Here is a 17,868-nt window from a genome sequence, read left to right as displayed (position 1 = left end):
GTTAAGGATGTTCAGGCTATATGTAGCGAACTGATGCACATGAGGATGAGTCAAAAGCAGGTGGAGGGGGGGCTGGTTCTTCTTCAAAGGTCATAAATCGCACCAAGGTAATTGAATAACTGTAGTGCAGTAGCATATGTGGGCTGAGGAGAGAAAGAGAAAACAGCAGAAGAACGGACAAACCAGCAAGTATTTGTGTGCAAAACAAAAAGAAGGGGGAAAGAAGTGTGAAGGTTTACGATGCCTTCATGCACTATCAGAAGTTTTATGGCAGAATTAATGTGCCTCTGCTTTATCTGAATGGGTTCACAATGTCTGTTTATCGTCTTCTTAATATTGTAGGTTTTCATGTAATTAAGCAGCTGAGAGGAATGAATGTGGTGTTCGTGCTGCTTCCTACAGTGTTGTTTGTGACGTTAACAGGGGCTCAGCGAGCTTGCCCCAAGAACTGCAGATGTGATGGCAAAATCGTATACTGCGAGTCTCATGCATTCAGAGACATTCCTCAGAATATTTCTGGAGGATCTCAAGGCTTATCACTACGGTACAACAGCATCCAGAAGCTCAAGCCCAATCAGTTTGCAGGCCTCCACCAGCTCATATGGCTGTACCTTGACCATAATTACATCAGTTCTGTAGATGAGGATGCCTTCCAGGGCATCCGTCGGCTGAAGGAATTAATTCTGAGCTCAAACAAAATCACCCACTTACACAACAAAACATTTCACCCTGTCCCTAACCTCCGCAATCTAGATCTGTCATATAATAAGCTGCAGGCCCTGCAGTCTGAGCAGTTCAAAGGTCTCCGCAAGCTCCTAATCTTGCACTTGCGATCAAACTCATTGAAAACAGTCCCGATTCGAGTTTTCCAAGATTGTCGCAATCTCGATTTTCTGGATTTGGGCTACAACCGCCTACGGAGTTTATCCCGCAATGCCTTTGCTGGCCTCTTGAAGCTCACAGAGCTCCACTTGGAGCACAATCAGTTTTCTAAGATCAACTTTGCTCACTTTCCACGCCTCTTTAACCTCCGCTCCATTTATTTACAATGGAATAGGATCCGATCCATTAGCCAAGGTTTGACATGGACTTGGAGTTCCCTACACAACTTGGATTTATCGGGGAATGACATTGCAGGCATTGAACCTGGAACGTTCCAATGTCTGCCCAACTTGCAGAAACTCAACTTGGATTCCAACAAACTCACCAACATCTCTCAGGAGACTGTCAATGCCTGGATTTCTTTAATATCCATCACTCTATCTGGAAATATGTGGGAATGTACTCGAAGCATTTGCCCCCTGTTTAATTGGCTTAAAAACTTCAAGGGTAATAAGGAGAGTACCATGATTTGTGCAGGCCCTAAACATATCCAGGGTGAAAAGGTGAGTGATGCTGTAGAGACTTACAACATCTGTGCTGAAATCCCAGTTGTGGTTACTGAAAAGGCCTACCAGGCACCTAAAACTCAGCAGAGGCCTATCTTTATTCCAAAACCCACACTTCCGAAATTGGAAGACTATCAGCCAACATCTTTTCCACCTAGCCCTTCTCCAGATTTCCCAACATCTGGACCAGAACCAGAATATGAGCATGTTTCCTTTCACAAGATTATTGCTGGAAGTGTTGCCCTCTTTCTTTCAGTAGCTATGATTTTGTTGGTCATCTACGTTTCATGGAAACGTTACCCTGCCAGCATGAAACAGCTTCAGCAACACTCTCTAATGAAGAGGCGCAGGAAAAAAGCCCGAGAGTCTGAAAGGCAAATGAACTCCCCTTTACAGGAGTATTATGTGGACTACAAGCCAACAAACTCTGAGACCATGGATGTATCGGTTAATGGATCTGGGCCCTGCACATATACCATTTCTGGCTCCAGGGAATGTGAGGTATGAACGATGATCCTTCTAAATCCATTTCTGCTGCTGGGAAGGAGAGGTAAATGTTTGAAGCTCTCAAGGTGTCTCTAATCACTAGAAAGATTAATGAGCCTTTTTGCTTTTGAGTTTGCTCAGTGTGAAAGGTTATTTAATTAAATTACAGCAATCAGGTAGTGACAGTGGTTATTTTCTACAGTTTATGCCCAAAAGGGATTTGCTCAAGGATGTGAAGAGACTGGAATAAACAGCAATGATGAAGGTATTGTGGTTTGACTTTAGCCTCAAGCCCTTTCATGTTGGCTTAAAGTTGTTGGTTTCAGTGGTATTAAATCTTCTGCCACACCCTTGATATAAAGGAGAAGTAAGCTGAATATTTGTAGATCCTTATAGTGGGGAGAGACTGTGTACTGTGCATGCTAAAACATTTGAGTTTTGCCCAGATGTCAGAGCAAAATCTTGCATCTTTCCTAACCTATTTCTAACGTATTATCAAGTGGGCGCCTGTGTATATGGCATTTTTGTCCTCATTCCTCAATCCATATGAGAATGCAGCTTTAAATGTCTTCTGTAAATGGAAGGAAGTCTTTTCTTAAGTTTCTTGATGAACAATGGTAGATTTCTTTGGGTTGCCATTGCTGAATTTAGGAGCACAAAAGGATCACATATCAAATATCATATCAAGACAAACCTTGTTCCTGCCAGACAAACCTTGTTCCTGCCAGACTAACCTTGTGGAATTCTATGACAAGATTTTGAGATGGCTAGATGGAGGGGATGCAGTGGATGTGGTATACCTAGATTTCAGCAAGGCCTTTGACAAAGTGCCCCATGATATCCTGGTGGAGAAACTGAGGAGTTTTGGGATACACCAAAGCACTGTCTGGTGGATTAGGGCATGGTTGACTGACTGAAAGCAGAAGGTAACCATTAGCGGGGAATCATCAGGATGGTGGCCAGTGACAAGCGGGGTCCCCCAGGGCTCTGTCCTGGGGCCGATCCTGTTTAATCTTTTCATTAACGACATGGAAGAAGGGGTGAACAGTCTGCTGATCAAATTCGCAGACGACACTAAAACTGGAGCAGTGGCCACAACTGAAGAGCAGGTACTCCAGATCCAAAAGGACCTGGACAGACTATGGAAGTGGGCAGGAGGCAACAGGATGGCGTTCAATGTGGATAAGTGCAAGGTCTTGCACTTGGGGCACAGGAATAGGTGTCATAAGTACAGGTTAGGTGACAAGTGGCTGGAGAGCAGCACTTGTGAAAGGGACCTTGGGGTACTGGTTGACTGCAGGCTGAACATGAGTCAGCAGTGTGATGCGGGGGTCAAGAGGGTGAACACCATCCTTGGTTGCATAGCCAGAAATGTGGCTTCTAGATCAAGAGAGGTATTACTACCACTCTACATGACTCTGGTGCGCCCACAACTGGAGTATTGTGTTCGGTTTTGGGCCCCTCGTTACAGAAAGGATATAGCCAGGTTGGAGTCAGTGCAGCCTAGGGCCACAAGGTTGGTGGCCGGTTTGCAGGGGATGCTATATGAGGCGAGACTGAGGGAACTGGGTCTCTTCAGCCTGGAGAAGAGGAGACTCAGAGGGGATCTGTTGGCGACATACAGGTATGTGAGAGGATGTCACATGGAGATGGGTAGAGACCTGTTCTCCCCTGCAGAGGAAGGCAGGACGCGCTCCAACAGAGCAAAGCTCAGGGAGCCAAGGTTCCATTTGGATGCCAGGAAGCACTTCCTGACAGTTAGGACCGCGAGGGTGTGGAATGGGCTTCCATGAGAGGTTGTTGAGGCCCCATCGGTGCGGGTTTTCAAGGATAGGCTGGACGTCCACATGGTGGGCATGTTGTGAGCAGAGCCGGCTGGTGCCGGAGGTCAGACTAGATGGCCCAGGAGACCCCTTCTGACTCGCTCTGTTTCTATGTTTCAAATCTTCTATTAGCAGCCTCTGGCTAGAGGTTGCATCTACTTACTATGTCAGTTTTAGATCTGCAGTAATCTGTCAATAATTACATTTGAGTCCCTTTATATTAGGCAGACTTTTGCAAAAAGATATATATAGCTTTCTGTTTTCAGAATCAGGAGAACCCATAGTTACTTAGAGGGTTTTTTTTGTTTTTTGTTTTTTGCAAATTTGTACTGATGGTGGAATCAGGGGTGGGAAGAATTGCTAATTGCACTGACTGTGTTTCTACTTATTGGTACTATGCACTTGATAATTGAGAAGGTGAAATTTTCTCCTCCAGTACTGGCAAAATGAAGAGGGATTCTTTCGGCTGTTTATATGATGAGCTGAATTTACCTGGGATAAGATGTAAATCAGATGGACACACTCTTAGGTGGATTTCTGTGACTGTACTGCACAAGTGATTCCCTCAGTTCCTCATGCCAGCATATTTATCTCCTATAGGCACTCAAGTGGAATGACAATTGGAAATGCAACTAAAGTATTGACTTGTTTCTTGATAGCCGACATTCTTTTGAGCTTTGCTTGAATCCCATGATAATGGTGATGATGAAGGTAGAAAGCAGAAGTCCAGAATATCAATAGATAGTTCATGATTCAACAGTGAAATGCAATGAAAGGGGAAAAGAATACCTAACTATTTAATGATTTGTAACGTTTATTTTTCTGCCTTTTTGACAAATACTCTTCTCTATTATTTTTTGGCACTCTAATTTTACTTGATAAAATCCCAGAACTGTGAGGGAGGGAGGGACGGAGGGAGGGAGAAGCCTTTAAGTACCGATTAAAGTCCACTCAACCTTATGCATTGCTTGACATGTGTTTATTGGGTCTTAGGAAATCCACAGTATGTATATCAAATGCCATGCTTGACAGATCACTGTAGTTTGAACTTGTTCATTGTCAACTCAGGATGAGATGTCTGTTTTGGGAGGCTGAGGGAGTCTAGGTTAGTTTTCTTCCATTTTGAAATGAAACACTGGATACAACATCTCAGCCTGGAAGGCCAGTCTCGCTCTCACATGAACTAACGGGAGGAGGAAAAGTGCCAGTACATTGTTTTTGCTTCTGTTTACAAACGACTGCTTTGTAAAAGGAACAACAACCTATTATTTAAGAGGAGACTAAATACCATTTGCCCTTTTCAGTGGCAGTAATAAAAGATGGCAAATGCAATATGGCCTTTGACAGCAAGTGGTAAAACCTTATCGTAGATCTTGGACTCTGTGATAAGAGCAGGTTGGAATGCTGGCAAACCAATTACAGATGGACAATTGTATCCACAAGGCAATAAGCAAAGTCAAGGACATTTAATTCAAATGTTGGTAATTAGATGTTTGTGCTTCCCTTAAATGTCCGGATGTAATCTGAAGAGTAAAGAAATATAACCTGACAGAGGCTTTTGCAAAGCATTAAATTTGGGATGTGTGGAGAATAATATTCTGACATGCACCCAGCCAATGACAGCAGGTTTAATTGGAACTATATCATTAGCATTTACTTGGGTGAAGGACTGGCTTCAGGGTCCCCTTGGAAATGTACACTTTGGTTATGCCCCTTCCTACGTTGGTGGACCCTGATCCATGAGATAGGGCCATTGTTTCCATCTCTCACAGTGGTCAAGGTGGAGCTCTGATGTGGGGAATGATAGGATGTTTAAATGCCTACCAACACAAGCACTGTGCCAGAGCTTGGGTTTTTTAGAGCACTTAGGCTAGATAAAGGCATGCCCTCCTTGCTCCATAAGGATACTCTCTCCCCATAATTGTCACTGGCTGGTACTGCTCTTCAACGTCTTTCTCAGCACTGTTACAATGCATTTGTTTGCCTGAGGGACAGAGAGACAGAACAAATGCAGGCAGCGGCATCTGCTTCTCCTCCCTGCTGCCACCACTGTTGAAGACCATGCAATAGGCGGGTGAGCAAGCAATGATGCTCGATGCAATGATGAAGAGGAGCAATGCCAGGGCATTTGTTGGTGGGCTCAGGGGTTAGTGGGCCCTCAGCATGTTCCCAGTCATGCCTATCTTTGCATCGAGGTTTCACTGCATCAGGGTTTCACTGGCACTGGTAGCCCTTGCTGGCCCACGGGAGCCTCACAGGCAGTCCTGAATGTAGATGCGGGTTCTGTCTTAAGCTGGTAGATGGTTTTGGCCAGATGATCTAGCATGTGCTTCTGTTAGGTAGATATGTTTTAGAGGCTGTGGAATCAGAGAGGGGATTTGTAGTGAGGGCAGCTGTGGGGAACAGAAACAAAGAAAAAGACAGAGACCATGAAGCCAGGAGAAAGGGAAGAAAGAACCATGCCCGCTTACTAATAGCCAATCACGAGCTGATGTCCAGTTCCTGACCTAGGATGAATGGGTGCCAATGTTTAGAGAGACACTTGCAATTTCAGGATTCAGATCCTCTTTATATGAACTTGATTCAGACAATGCTTAGGATAATAGGAGTGCATGGAGAAGGGGCGCAATATCATGCCTCTTGACCTGACTCTCACCCTCTGTGCACTGATCTGAATGCAGGGAGGGAGCGTGTAGAAAATGTATGGCTGTCTTGATGCGATCTCTGTCCTGCATTTCATGGAGAACAGATCATATGCACTCACATGGCTCTGTGTGTAGGAAATGGCAGGGACGGCTGGCTGACCAGACTATCACCCTTTCCCTCATTCACCCACACATTAATTCTACCAGAATTGCCATCAAGATATAGCTAGAGCTGCCTTCTCCCCCAGCACTTGGGGATGAAGAGAGTTGTAGTCCAAAACACTCAGAGGATACCCATTTGGGGAAGGCCAGGTAGGTTCTCTGGGGAAGGACCACAGTCTTAGCTTGATATACTCTGAAAAAAAAGGGGGGGAGGTATTGTTGCCTACCTTGAAAGCTTTCATAGTTAGCTCCAAACCGAGTTCATTGGGGTGCATTCCCAGCTGCAAAGCTCACTCAGACCATGCCTTGTTACTGCAGATTCTGCCCCTAACCTAGAACACCCCACCTCTTGAGTCGCTGGCCTTGCATTTCACAGGGCATGGCAAGCAATGCCAAGAAACGGCCCTGTTAACACAGTCCCTCTTCCTTGAGGAATGCATCATGCCAAGCATTAAACTGACTGATTTGTAGTCTTCAGAGAAGAGACCACTACCAGGCAGAGGTTTTCCTTGTAATATTCGCTTTATTCACCAGCAGGTAAGTGGGATGGGCCTACTGCACTGAAAAAAAACAAACACGAACACAAGCGTCACCAAAAAAGAGGACAGGAGGAGACACATAGTTGTATCAACTGTGCATGTTCTAATATATGTGTGTATGTGTGTGTGAGAGAGAAATGCACACTTGGACAGAATTGCCATATTTTAACAGGAGTGCCATACATCTCACGGTGGTAGGGTTTTGTTTTTAATGATAAATTGTGTGGGGGTGGAGGGGTCCTTTGGAGCCACAGACCACATAAAGGGAACATTTTCATCTTTCTTCCCAATGACATTTGCTCCTTCCCTGTTGGCAATGCACATCAGAAAAATGCATCCCTCTGCACCCATAGGGATACTGATGCCGAATGGAAAGCAAGCATCAGAAAGCCCAGTCCTCCCAACATTGAAGATGGTTGGTCATGTTTCCCCTGTCATGTTTTTTTGCTACTGTTGCAGCATAGCAAAAGCTCTGGACATGGTGGAAAGGGGAACAATTCCATGGCCTGCCAGCTCTACCTTTTTCAGGAATCTTGACCAAGGCACCGTTTACGGGCCCCCTCCTTCTCTACTTTCTCAGACCCATTTTCACCACCTTCTGTTGCTGCGCATCCTCTTTCTCATCATGGCTAGCTACTTGTTTACCAAGTAGAGAGCCATAAGCAAGTAAGCGGTGACTTTTTCTTCTTCTCACACCAGCATTGTCTGGGCAGATCAACACTTTGGAAGGCTGATGAGGAAGAGCAACTCCAGGGCACTATTGCGAGTGGCCCCTTTCTCTGGTGTGGACCATTGGCAGGCCTGGATTTGCCTACCTTTGAGGCCAGGCCCGAACAAATGCCATGAACTCTGAACAGATTGAATTCACTACAGAAAATATGTCCCACATCTAAATGGCTTCACTGAGTTTAAGCTGATTTACTACTCAAAAGCTCTATCACAACAGATAGTGAAACTTTTTTCATGGTCAGAAGAGCTTTAACTTTGTACATCAATCCTGACCTTGTGCAGTTTCCAGCCTCCTCTGTCTTTATGGCCTGAAACACACAGTGCTAAAGCAACATCAGTGCAATAAATCAGGATTGCATCATTTGTGATCCATAAAGGCAAACATAGCCCATTAGCAGTGCATTATTTAGAAATGGGACCAAAAAGATGGCAAATCATTTTGCACAACCTGTTTGGAGTATCATTTCCAGGTGGATCATCATGGAGCTTTTGCATAGCATGTCCCAGAATTCCTAGGAGAAAATCACATTCGCTGCAGGATGTTACTGCCTATATAGGATTGCCTATTTCTTAATGAAACTTCTTTGTTTCATTTTGCTGTGGTACATCTTCCTTATTGCCTTTCTTCTTTTGGGGTGGGGAGGGGTTCCTTGAAAATGAGAGCTCCCTATGTTGATGCATAGTGGCAGGTTAAAAGCCTTATTTCCAGTCAGGCTTGACTTAAAAGAGGAAAGACCCAACTAAAAACCAGGGCCAGACTCTTTGTAGAGGAAAAAATAATCATTTCTTGAGCCCTCCATTACCTCAGATGAAGTCTCATGCCATCTCTGCAGGGGTGGGGAGAAATTTTCTGGTGCATTGCCAGGCATGAAAGTGGGCTGAATTGAATTTAATGGGAGATAAGTTATTTGCAGACCTAAAATAATCAGTTTTTTTAAAGGTGTACATTTCCTAAAACAATAGCTAATAACCCACTTAGCCCTAATTACACCAGATGAGAACAAATACAATGTCTTGAGAAGTGCTTTGCAATATTCTTGTTGGGACCTGGCAAATTTCCAAGGCAATTCCAGAACTTGTCAACCAAAAGGATCTAATCTGAGGAGCTATCATAGATGGCACGAGCTACATTAAAAGCTTCCTCTAAGAACAGGCAAAGGAAGATGGGAAGCTACCTGACTGAGCCATCAAACTGTTGATGCTGGAAGTGGCCCTTTGGGACTTCAGGCAACATCCTTTCCTGCTCCTACTTTTTGGTGTCAGGGTTTGAACTTGGGACCTTCTACACGCCAAGCATGTGCTCCACCATGGAGTATGGCTCTCAGTCAGGAGAGAAAAGGGAGTTTGAGTGGTCAGATTCATCAGAGCTCTAGCAGCATGAAGTCTATGGATTTAAGACCACAGCTGGTATTAGTACCAGGAACTGTAGGAGCCTTGGCTCTTGCCTGGTTACCAAGGCAGTGTTTTGTGCCTACGCAATGCCAAGCCCTGACTTCCAGATCAGAGCTTGGAAACCCCCAGCTGGACAAGGGAGTACCAGAGGTGTGGTCTTGGTCTGGATTCCTTGGGAATGGGAACTGCTGTGATGGGACAGCAGCTGAACATCCCTCTATATCATCCTTCCACAAACTGGCTGATGATGTTGCCCAACACTGGACAGCCCTCTGAGTGGGATGGTGTAACTGGGTGTCCTGCAACAGCAGGGGGTTGGACCTGATGGCCTTCATGGCCCCTTCCAATTCTTCTATTCTATGATTCTATGACACAATGGGGTGGGTAGCAGCTTAGGAAGGGCAGATCGATAAGATTTAATATTGCCTTTTCAGTATTGTCCATAGTTCATTTGACAAGAGTCATTATTTGAAAAGTGTAGGCCATCAAAATTCTATGAATCTTTCTTCCAATTCTGCAACTTGTCACACTGTTGGGAGTCTAGTCCTCAATCTGCTGTGCCTCGCAACTTTCAAGGACCCTGTCTGTTGTGTGTGTGTGTTGTGTGTGTGTGTCATTCTATTCCTTGTGAGTTTAAATAAAACGGTCCATTTCCCCACATCGTCTTTCTAAAGTGGCATAAGCTCATCCAACATTTTCAGCTTCTAAATACTTGCAGCTCTGGTCAAAGAAACTGCAGTGTGGCTGTCACTGAAATCATCAAAGGGACTGAAATGCATTCTGATGATTGATTTCCATAGAATTTTACAGTGCTTTACATTCTCTGGATTTCAGGGCTTCAGTCTTGCACCCTTTTTAAGAAGAACAGAACATAAAACACCCTTACAGATTCAAGGAGCTGGGGAGGGGCTCAAAACAGGCCAACCCCCTGTTGGTGCAGGAAGCCCAGAACCAAAGATGTACTAATCTCAGAGGCTGTTCACCTTCAGCTTGAATAGTTCCAGTGAGTTTCCATTACCAAACATTAAGAAATTTCTCCTAATGTTCAACTGAAATATACACATTTGTAACTGAAGCCTATTAGATTTAGCCTTGTCCTCTGGGGCAGAGTGCAAATTTTCACCCTCTTTCCAGATGGCTCATTTTATAGAGGGCTCACAGTTGCCTATTTGAAGGGCTTTCTTAGGACAGCCATCTGCTCTGAATGTGTCTTCTGTCTCAAGCGCTGTTCAATCCAAGTTCTGTTTCAGTATAAAGGCCTAAGAAAGGAGAGCAATGGCCTTGAAACTGCTCATCTCTTGGGCAGAGTCCTCACAGCTATGGCGAGACAGACTGCATGGCTGTTGGAATGATACTAGTTCTTCCAACCTGGGCATCTTTCTAAATTAGCACATGCTGAAGAGACATAAACCTTGACCTCATTTGTCCTCTTCGATGTGACAATCTTCAGAAGAGCCTTCAGATAAAGCCAGTGCAATGCTACATTTCTTCCTAGGTTTCCCCTGCACACAGCACCTCTGGGACTCCTACCTCAGGGAGATTCATATGACTTGATAACCAGATATGCATGCTAATTTAAAAAGCAACAACAGTGAAGATTCAGGCGTGCCGGTGTGCATTTTGTTCTTCTGCATTACTCCTACTGATGAGTGTCTTGCCATGTGTAATTGTAACTGCATAGGTTATTTAGGTATTATGTATTATTTGACTTCTTATATTTTCTTGCATTTTCTTGTTTCTGTAGAGTTGCAGCTCTCATCAGGAAGTGTATCCTAAAAGGCACGTGAAAACTATCCTCGTTAGCTTGAAAAGTCCATTTCTTCATGTCTCGCTTGCTTTCATCTAAGCTGCAATGTGCAGAAACTTCCTAGTTTAACCCCGCAAGCTTCCTGGGAGAAAGGGCTACTCTTACACAAGACTTCACTGCCTGTTCTACAAAAGCCATGTTCTGCTTACATCACCTAATGGTGAAGGACTGCAACCCCAAAACATGAAACAGACAAGGTTAAGCACTTCCAGGGCCCCTTCATGCTATCCTTAGCTAGCACAAACTGCATCTTGCAAATCTATTTTCTGTTCAGTAGTTCTAAAACTATGTTTAGTACTAGTGCTGGTGCAGCTGCAACGCTATTCATAGTTAGCCATGAAGCAGGAAGGGAGCAAGGGGTGTTGTGCAAGGTTCAAGAGCCCAAAAACTTACACCATCTCTCAGTCTCCTATCCAGTATGATTAGGAGATCAGCATGCATTATATCTGCACCAAACTTTACAGAGAGATGATGAAGAAAGCGAAGGCTTCCATTATAGAAATACTGGGAATATTGGCTTTCTGTTCTACCTGTGGGAGAGCTGCCAGAACGTCAGCTCAAGTCAATGAGAAATCTTCCTCCTCTTGATTCTCACTGAAAATTACCATGCACTGGATGGGTGTTGTCTGTATCTCTTCCATTCAATCTGGACGATTAGGGTGATGTGCAAGCAAGAGCTGTAACAACAGGAAGACAGTGCTGAAATATCAGCCTTTGCAAGAATTTATCCATGTTTGTCTCCATAGCTACCAGGTTTCACCCATAAAGAGGGCAGAGATACACCGTGTGGTTCCTAGATATTGGTAATGGAAGACCTGCCTAGTATCTTGAGCAATAAAGAAAAGCGTTCATAACTGGTAGAGGGAGAGATGGAGAATATATATCGCATTAAATAATTAAAGCTGCCAGATAAATGTACCTCTGGAAGGAATCATCTTGTAAGAGGAAATCATAATTCACCTCTGTCTCCCTGAAGGACTGTCCCATTCATTGTACCCAAAGCTTGGCTTTTATAAAGTGGGATGATTTAGAAGGGGAGAAAAAAAAAAAGTTCAAGGGCTGGCAATGAAACACTATATTCTAAAAGACATGTTTAAGTTACTCAATGTTTTTTAAAAAATCAACAAAAATCCCTCCCTTAGAAGAAGTTATTGAATATACTGAAGTAGCTGAAATATTTGATCCTCCTAATAGTTATTAAAGCTCTGTGTTTTTATTTTTATTGATCTGACTATGCACCTTTTTCTTTTTAAAAATATTTCTTTTAATCTAAGACTTTAAAAGCCTATTTGTTCTGGCTGATTTAAAGCATACAGGTGTGCACCGAGTGAGTTAATATTACTGTGGCAGAATTGTCGAGTTGCAGTGGACCAAGCTGACCATCTGTTCTCATCCCCAGATCAGTACTTTATTTCACAAGGAGCATGGATGCTATTCCCTCATGAGCAGAAAGTACAGCATCCTGGCGACACCGTGGCCCCATGTCTGCTGCCTCTGTGAATTCAGTGACAAGCTTCAGACAACACAGGGGCCCATATTTAAGAGTGGAGTATTTGAGCCAGATTCAAGATTTGGCCACCCTTGAACCACAGAGTATAATTTTCAGTGAAACGCGTTTGCTCCTGGTTTACCAAATGGCCTGCATACTGCCATTTCCTTAGGGGGCTCGGCATGCAGGAAGATTGTACAAACTGTGTTTTCCCATTTATGCCTTTGGGAAAGATGATCGAACCTGCATGGCCATTCCTTTGCTTTGCATGTGTCCATCAGGTGCTTCTTGGAAGAGAAATTGAGCTGAGCTTGAAGGGCATTTTCTAACACTAGTTCCTATCGAACAAAGTGATTTTTCAAAGCTCTCCAGTTGGCTCAGATCACCTTTGAGCCCAATGAAGGAAAAGTTACCTTACTTATAAGTGAGTTTTAAGTCTAATAATGGAAGACAGCAAAGCTCAACTCCTGACCACACCATCCCCCACAAAAAAACAAAACAAAACAAAGACAAAAACAACTTATTTTTATTTATTTATGGATTTATATCCTGCCTTTTTCCTACAAAGGGCTCAAGGCAACTTACATCTCCTCCTCCATCTTATCCCCACAACAACAACCCTGTGAGGTAGGTTGGGCTGAGAGTCTGTGACTGGCCCAAAGTCACCCAGTTGGCTCCATGGCTGAGCAGGGACTAGAACCCAGATCGTCTGAGTCTCAGTTCCATGCTCTTAACCACTACGCCACGCTGGCTCTCTTATTTCTGAAACTCTGGGGAGCTTTTATAAGTCTGTCTAAAAGTGGTATCGAACCAAATGAGCCAATATTTTGATTCAATATAAGACAGCAAAGTAGGATTTAGTCAAATAAATTATTGGTTTTTGCAGAAAACTGCACACACAAACTTACGCACGCACGCACGCGCGCGCACACACACACATACAAACCCTCCAGGTTATAAATGAATCAAATACACATTGAACATTGCATATGGAGTGAATGGTTGTCTTCCTACCTGACTGTAAGTGGTTGAGTATATATAATGTTCAGTGTTACTGAAAACTGAATTCATCATATGCATTACCTGCTTGAAGTGCTCTTTTTGACTCACTAGCACAATCAGTTAAAGTTTTTTGCACTGATCTGCCAAGTTTCCTTCATCAGCTTTACTACAGTAGTTGACTCAAGGGCACTTGGGGAGGTGACCAAGTTTATCAGTCACCCCAACTCTTATCCAAAATTGTACCCATTGCACCAGTTGGAGTGCAATTGATCTTCAATGTTTCTTGCAAACTGGAGTTATTTGCATGGAACATTTGATAAGAGGCTTGTACAATTACCTGCCCTCCTCAAAAAAAAAAAAAAAAAAAAAAACCACTTTTTTTGGAAGAAAAAACTTTCAGCTGGGCAGTTAAGGGGGGGGGGGGGGGTAAAATCTGTGGGCATTTATCAGAACATCCATTTCTATTAACTTTAGTTCAAACATCCCTCTCACCCTGCTTCAAGTTAATGAATCTTACATGAAAATCAGGGGCTTTGCTAGCCCTGTGCCCCTGGATGTGTTTCCTAATGTTTCTATCTGCCAGAAGCCTGAAGATCCATTTGTGCCACTGGAAGGTTCCCTCTGCCTTAGCTGATTCACCTCATGGAGGGCAAATTGCATGGGGGCTTACAGTGGGGTATAGAAGAGTTAACCGTCTTCTTCTCATATGCTGCAATCTCACATCCCCATCTCTCTCTGCATGCCAACTCATCTCAGAAAAAGAATAAATATTTCCTCCCCACCCACCCCATTGGTTGGGAACTATTTGAAGTGGGCTACAAATTAACTGAATGAGCTATTTTATCAGGGTGATCTAGATGAGAAATCAATTGGTTGGCTCTGTCTTCTTTGACTTTTAAATAAATCTTAATAAATATTTCTGCATTTGCCTATCTATAAATGAATCAACATATGCAAATACTATGCAGAGTTGTGTCCCATGAGCCTTGGTTGAGAACATTTACATGCCTAGTATTGCCCCTCTTCGATCTAAAAGGAAATATGTTACAGAGAGTGCAGGACAAGCTTCATGGAGGGCAAGTTGTCTTGCTGCTGTCTGCCTTCTGTGACAGTGTCTCCCACATTTGTTGGCCCCTGGTGGGAGGGGGTAGGAAGCCCCCTTTCACACAAATGTCAAGAGCCTGGTTGATAGTCTATTAACAGAAATGGTGGCTACAAACCTTCAGCACCACATATTTTTAAAGGTCAAGCATTAGTGGTGGACTTTGCTGGGAGGCTTATCAAGGGCCTGAAGATGCCATGCCACCTAATGATAGGATGAGAACAGGCAAAAGGCAGGTAAAGAAAAGGAACAGCTAATGATAATAATTCATGCGACGTACTGTGGAGACTCCGTAATCTTTAAAGAGGGAATGCGGGTAAGAACTGGCTACAGTGAGAAGTGTATGGGAATTAAAAGATATTTCAGGAATGAAAGTAATCCTCTGATAAGATATCTATGTGGTTTGGATAGAACAGACTTGAATGGGAGGATTTATACTGCAGTGTATTTGGAGATGATTGTGAGATGATGTGGGCGCTGACAGTGATTTCCTGAGATGCTGGATGTCAAAGAGGTTCGGGATAAATTTGTGACACTCCAGAAGCCACTAGCTAAGCGGTTTCATTCTGGAGGAAGGCTGGGTACGCCGAAGGACCTTCATAGAGAGAGGGGAAGAAAAGGGACAGAAAGGGGTTGGTGAAAGCTTAGGGATGCAAAGTGAAGCAGTGGAAGACACAGGAAGGAAGAGTTGGAATTAGAAACAAGAGGGAAAGAGTGCAGAGCTGTAAGAGCAATACTCGAAGGTATTGGTGAGAAGATAATCAGTATTTAAAGTGTGTGTGTGTAAAAATTTTAGTATAGTGAAATATGGAGCTTCTGCTTTCTGCTTTGAAAGGCCCAACATAATTAAAAGCTATCAGTCTCAGTTCCATTTCTCCTCACCTTCATGGTTCCCCTAATGCCCACCATGTCAAACTCTTTTGCAAATGTGATGTTGGACACATTTTAGTTCCAATTACATTTTGTAAAGCCTGATTAGTGCATTAGCAACCTCTTCAAAATCCATCCTCTCAACAAGCTGACACATCAGGCTACCTTAGAAATACCTGTTCTCCTTTCTATCTGGTTGTAGAAGCATAAAGTCTGAAAAGAAAATAAGGCAGTGCTACCTTCACCACCAAAACGCAGACAGAAAAAAACCTCAGTCTTCTAGCAAAGCAATTCTAGGAAGATTGTTTTCTGGGTTAACATAGTACAGACTTTACTTCCCATATTTTCACCTTTCTCCGCAAAATCTACTGCTACTATCAATATCCCCATCACCTAGCATTGTTCATTTTTTTAAATGCCTTAAATATTTTAAAATTTAAAAAGTCCCAGAGGAATGAAAAATACACTGCATGTGGTTGGGTCTAGTTTTATCTGTTGCTGTACTCCATGTTTGGGCTTTGGCATTTAACGGGCTCCACAGTAGAGCTTCAGTGAGCACAAATGGTAGGGAAAATAGCTCAGTAAGAGCTCGGCTTTACCTGAAGAATCTCTTGGATTCAGTCCCCTGCAACTCCAAAGAAAGGCAAGGGGAAAATCCTGCCTGTAACTGCAAGATTCAATATATGGGAGCTTCCTATGTTCCTAAACTCAAGTATCCTTTAAGGAACCTTCTGACACATCAAAGACCAACAGATTTACCATGACATGAAGTATATGTGGCAAGACGCTTCGGAAGCAAGAGACTGGCAGAACACCTTTAGGATGGGCTTACCTCTTAATGCCCTGCACTTTTTAGAAAATGACTCTGCTGTGGAAAGGAGTCCAGAACCTTCCATAAGGTTGACCTTTTCTGTAAATGTCTCATTGCTTTTCCTGAGAGGACAGACTGTGAGGTGGAAAAACCTGCTCATTTTAACTCCAGACCCTGTTTTTACTTTACACTGCCACCTGCTGAAAAGAGGTAATGACTAGTTTTAAGCTGCCTTGGAAGGTATAAGGTTGAAGGAACAAAAATAATGGTTATGTGTTACATTACATACCTTAGTCCCCTCTGCTTGAAAAGTCAGAAGTCTCCCAGCAAGAGGCTGGATGATATCTCTGCAGTTTTCTTTGAGTGTGGCCCACTGCCCCAGGAACCCCCTCCCCCAAGTTACAGAAGATGCAAGAACTCCCAGTCTCTTGATCCAGAGAATGAAAGTGACACTTCTATGGAATTCTAAGAGGGAAATGAGATGAGTCACAGGAGTTTGTTTATGAGAAGACTCTTGCAAGGCTGCACCGCCCCCACCTCTTGTTCGTATGATTCCAGGTCTGTCAGTTGGATGACTTCAGAAGGAAACAGAACTGCTGCTTCTCCTGCTGGCAGGACTTTTCAGGACATGCTTGCTCCAACAGCAAGCACTCAGATGGTTCTGTTCATGACTTGCAGCTGGATATCTGGAGAGATTCAAGCTATTTTTTCACACTATTCCTTTTCCAGGACCTCCATGTTTATGGCGGTGATCTCAGGGGGAGAAAACACATTATATTCTCCATGGGGATGGCGATATGGTGACACAAGGACATTTATGTATCTGGATGTTTCCAGCTGGCAGGAACGATGAGTGAGATTCCCCCCTGACTGAGTTAATTACTGCCTTAGAGTTTTTGTTGGTTGATTTCATTGTCCTGGATATTTTGGAGAGAAAGCTGCCCCCCCCCCAAAGAAGTTCTCCAGTTTCAAATGAAAACCTGTGGGAGATGCATAGCAGCCCTCCAAACAGATCAATCCTTTTCCAGAGCTCAGCCTTGTGATGGATGATGGTGCCCATGACTACAAGTCTGGAAATGATGGCCCCAGAGGAGGAAACTGAGGGCTATGCGCATGCTATCAAGAGCTCTCCCTCATTTGAGAGCTGCAGCTGATCCTGGTTTTCCATTGCCTGAAGCCAGGACTGAGGAAACTTTCTCAATCCGAGGGCCAGATTCCAACCTGACAAAGGTCTCAGGGTCAGAGACACATTCCATTACGGACATGGCCAAAGGCAAAATAAAGGTGGCCCAAAATTGATAGACACACATTTTAAGCCTGCTCAGACATAAACAAATCAGGATTTCTCCACTCTGTGAGAAGTAAGTACACTCTGCTGCACTTTCAGACAGCATATTCTATTTATATTCTGTATATTTACAAGATATATTTACTAATATACAAGATTCTGTATATTTTCTCACAAATAAGCTGGCAAAAACTCATAAGTAAGCCTGATGCAGCAAGACCCTCAGGAGTAAGAAGGGCTAAATTACTCAGCAGCTTCCTCACTGGCCCCTTCCTCCTCCCCCATGTAGGGAAAAGCCCTTTGTCTCAAATCAGAGAACTGGGGGAGAAGCCATT

At 43.6% G+C, this 17,868-nt stretch overlaps 1 protein-coding gene across 1 annotated transcript in view; it reads left to right on the top strand.

Moving 5' to 3' along the window:
- Window positions 1-311: 311 nt before the first annotated feature.
- LRRTM4 (leucine rich repeat transmembrane neuronal 4) overlaps window positions 312-17,868 on the top strand; it is a 411,753-nt gene continuing 394,196 nt past the window's right edge. The window contains exon 1 of the mRNA XM_044437381.1: window positions 312-1,889. Coding sequence (XP_044293316.1) covers window positions 312-1,889 — 1,578 coding nt within the window. The remainder of the gene's footprint in view (window positions 1,890-17,868) is intronic.

Source organism: Varanus komodoensis, unplaced genomic scaffold (genome assembly GCF_004798865.1).
Source record: "Varanus komodoensis strain SLA01 unplaced genomic scaffold, ASM479886v1 scaffold30, whole genome shotgun sequence".
NCBI lineage: Eukaryota > Metazoa > Chordata > Lepidosauria > Squamata > Varanidae > Varanus > Varanus komodoensis.
The sequence above is the reverse complement of the archived record's forward strand: the minus strand, read 5'-3'. Positions and strand labels throughout refer to the sequence as shown.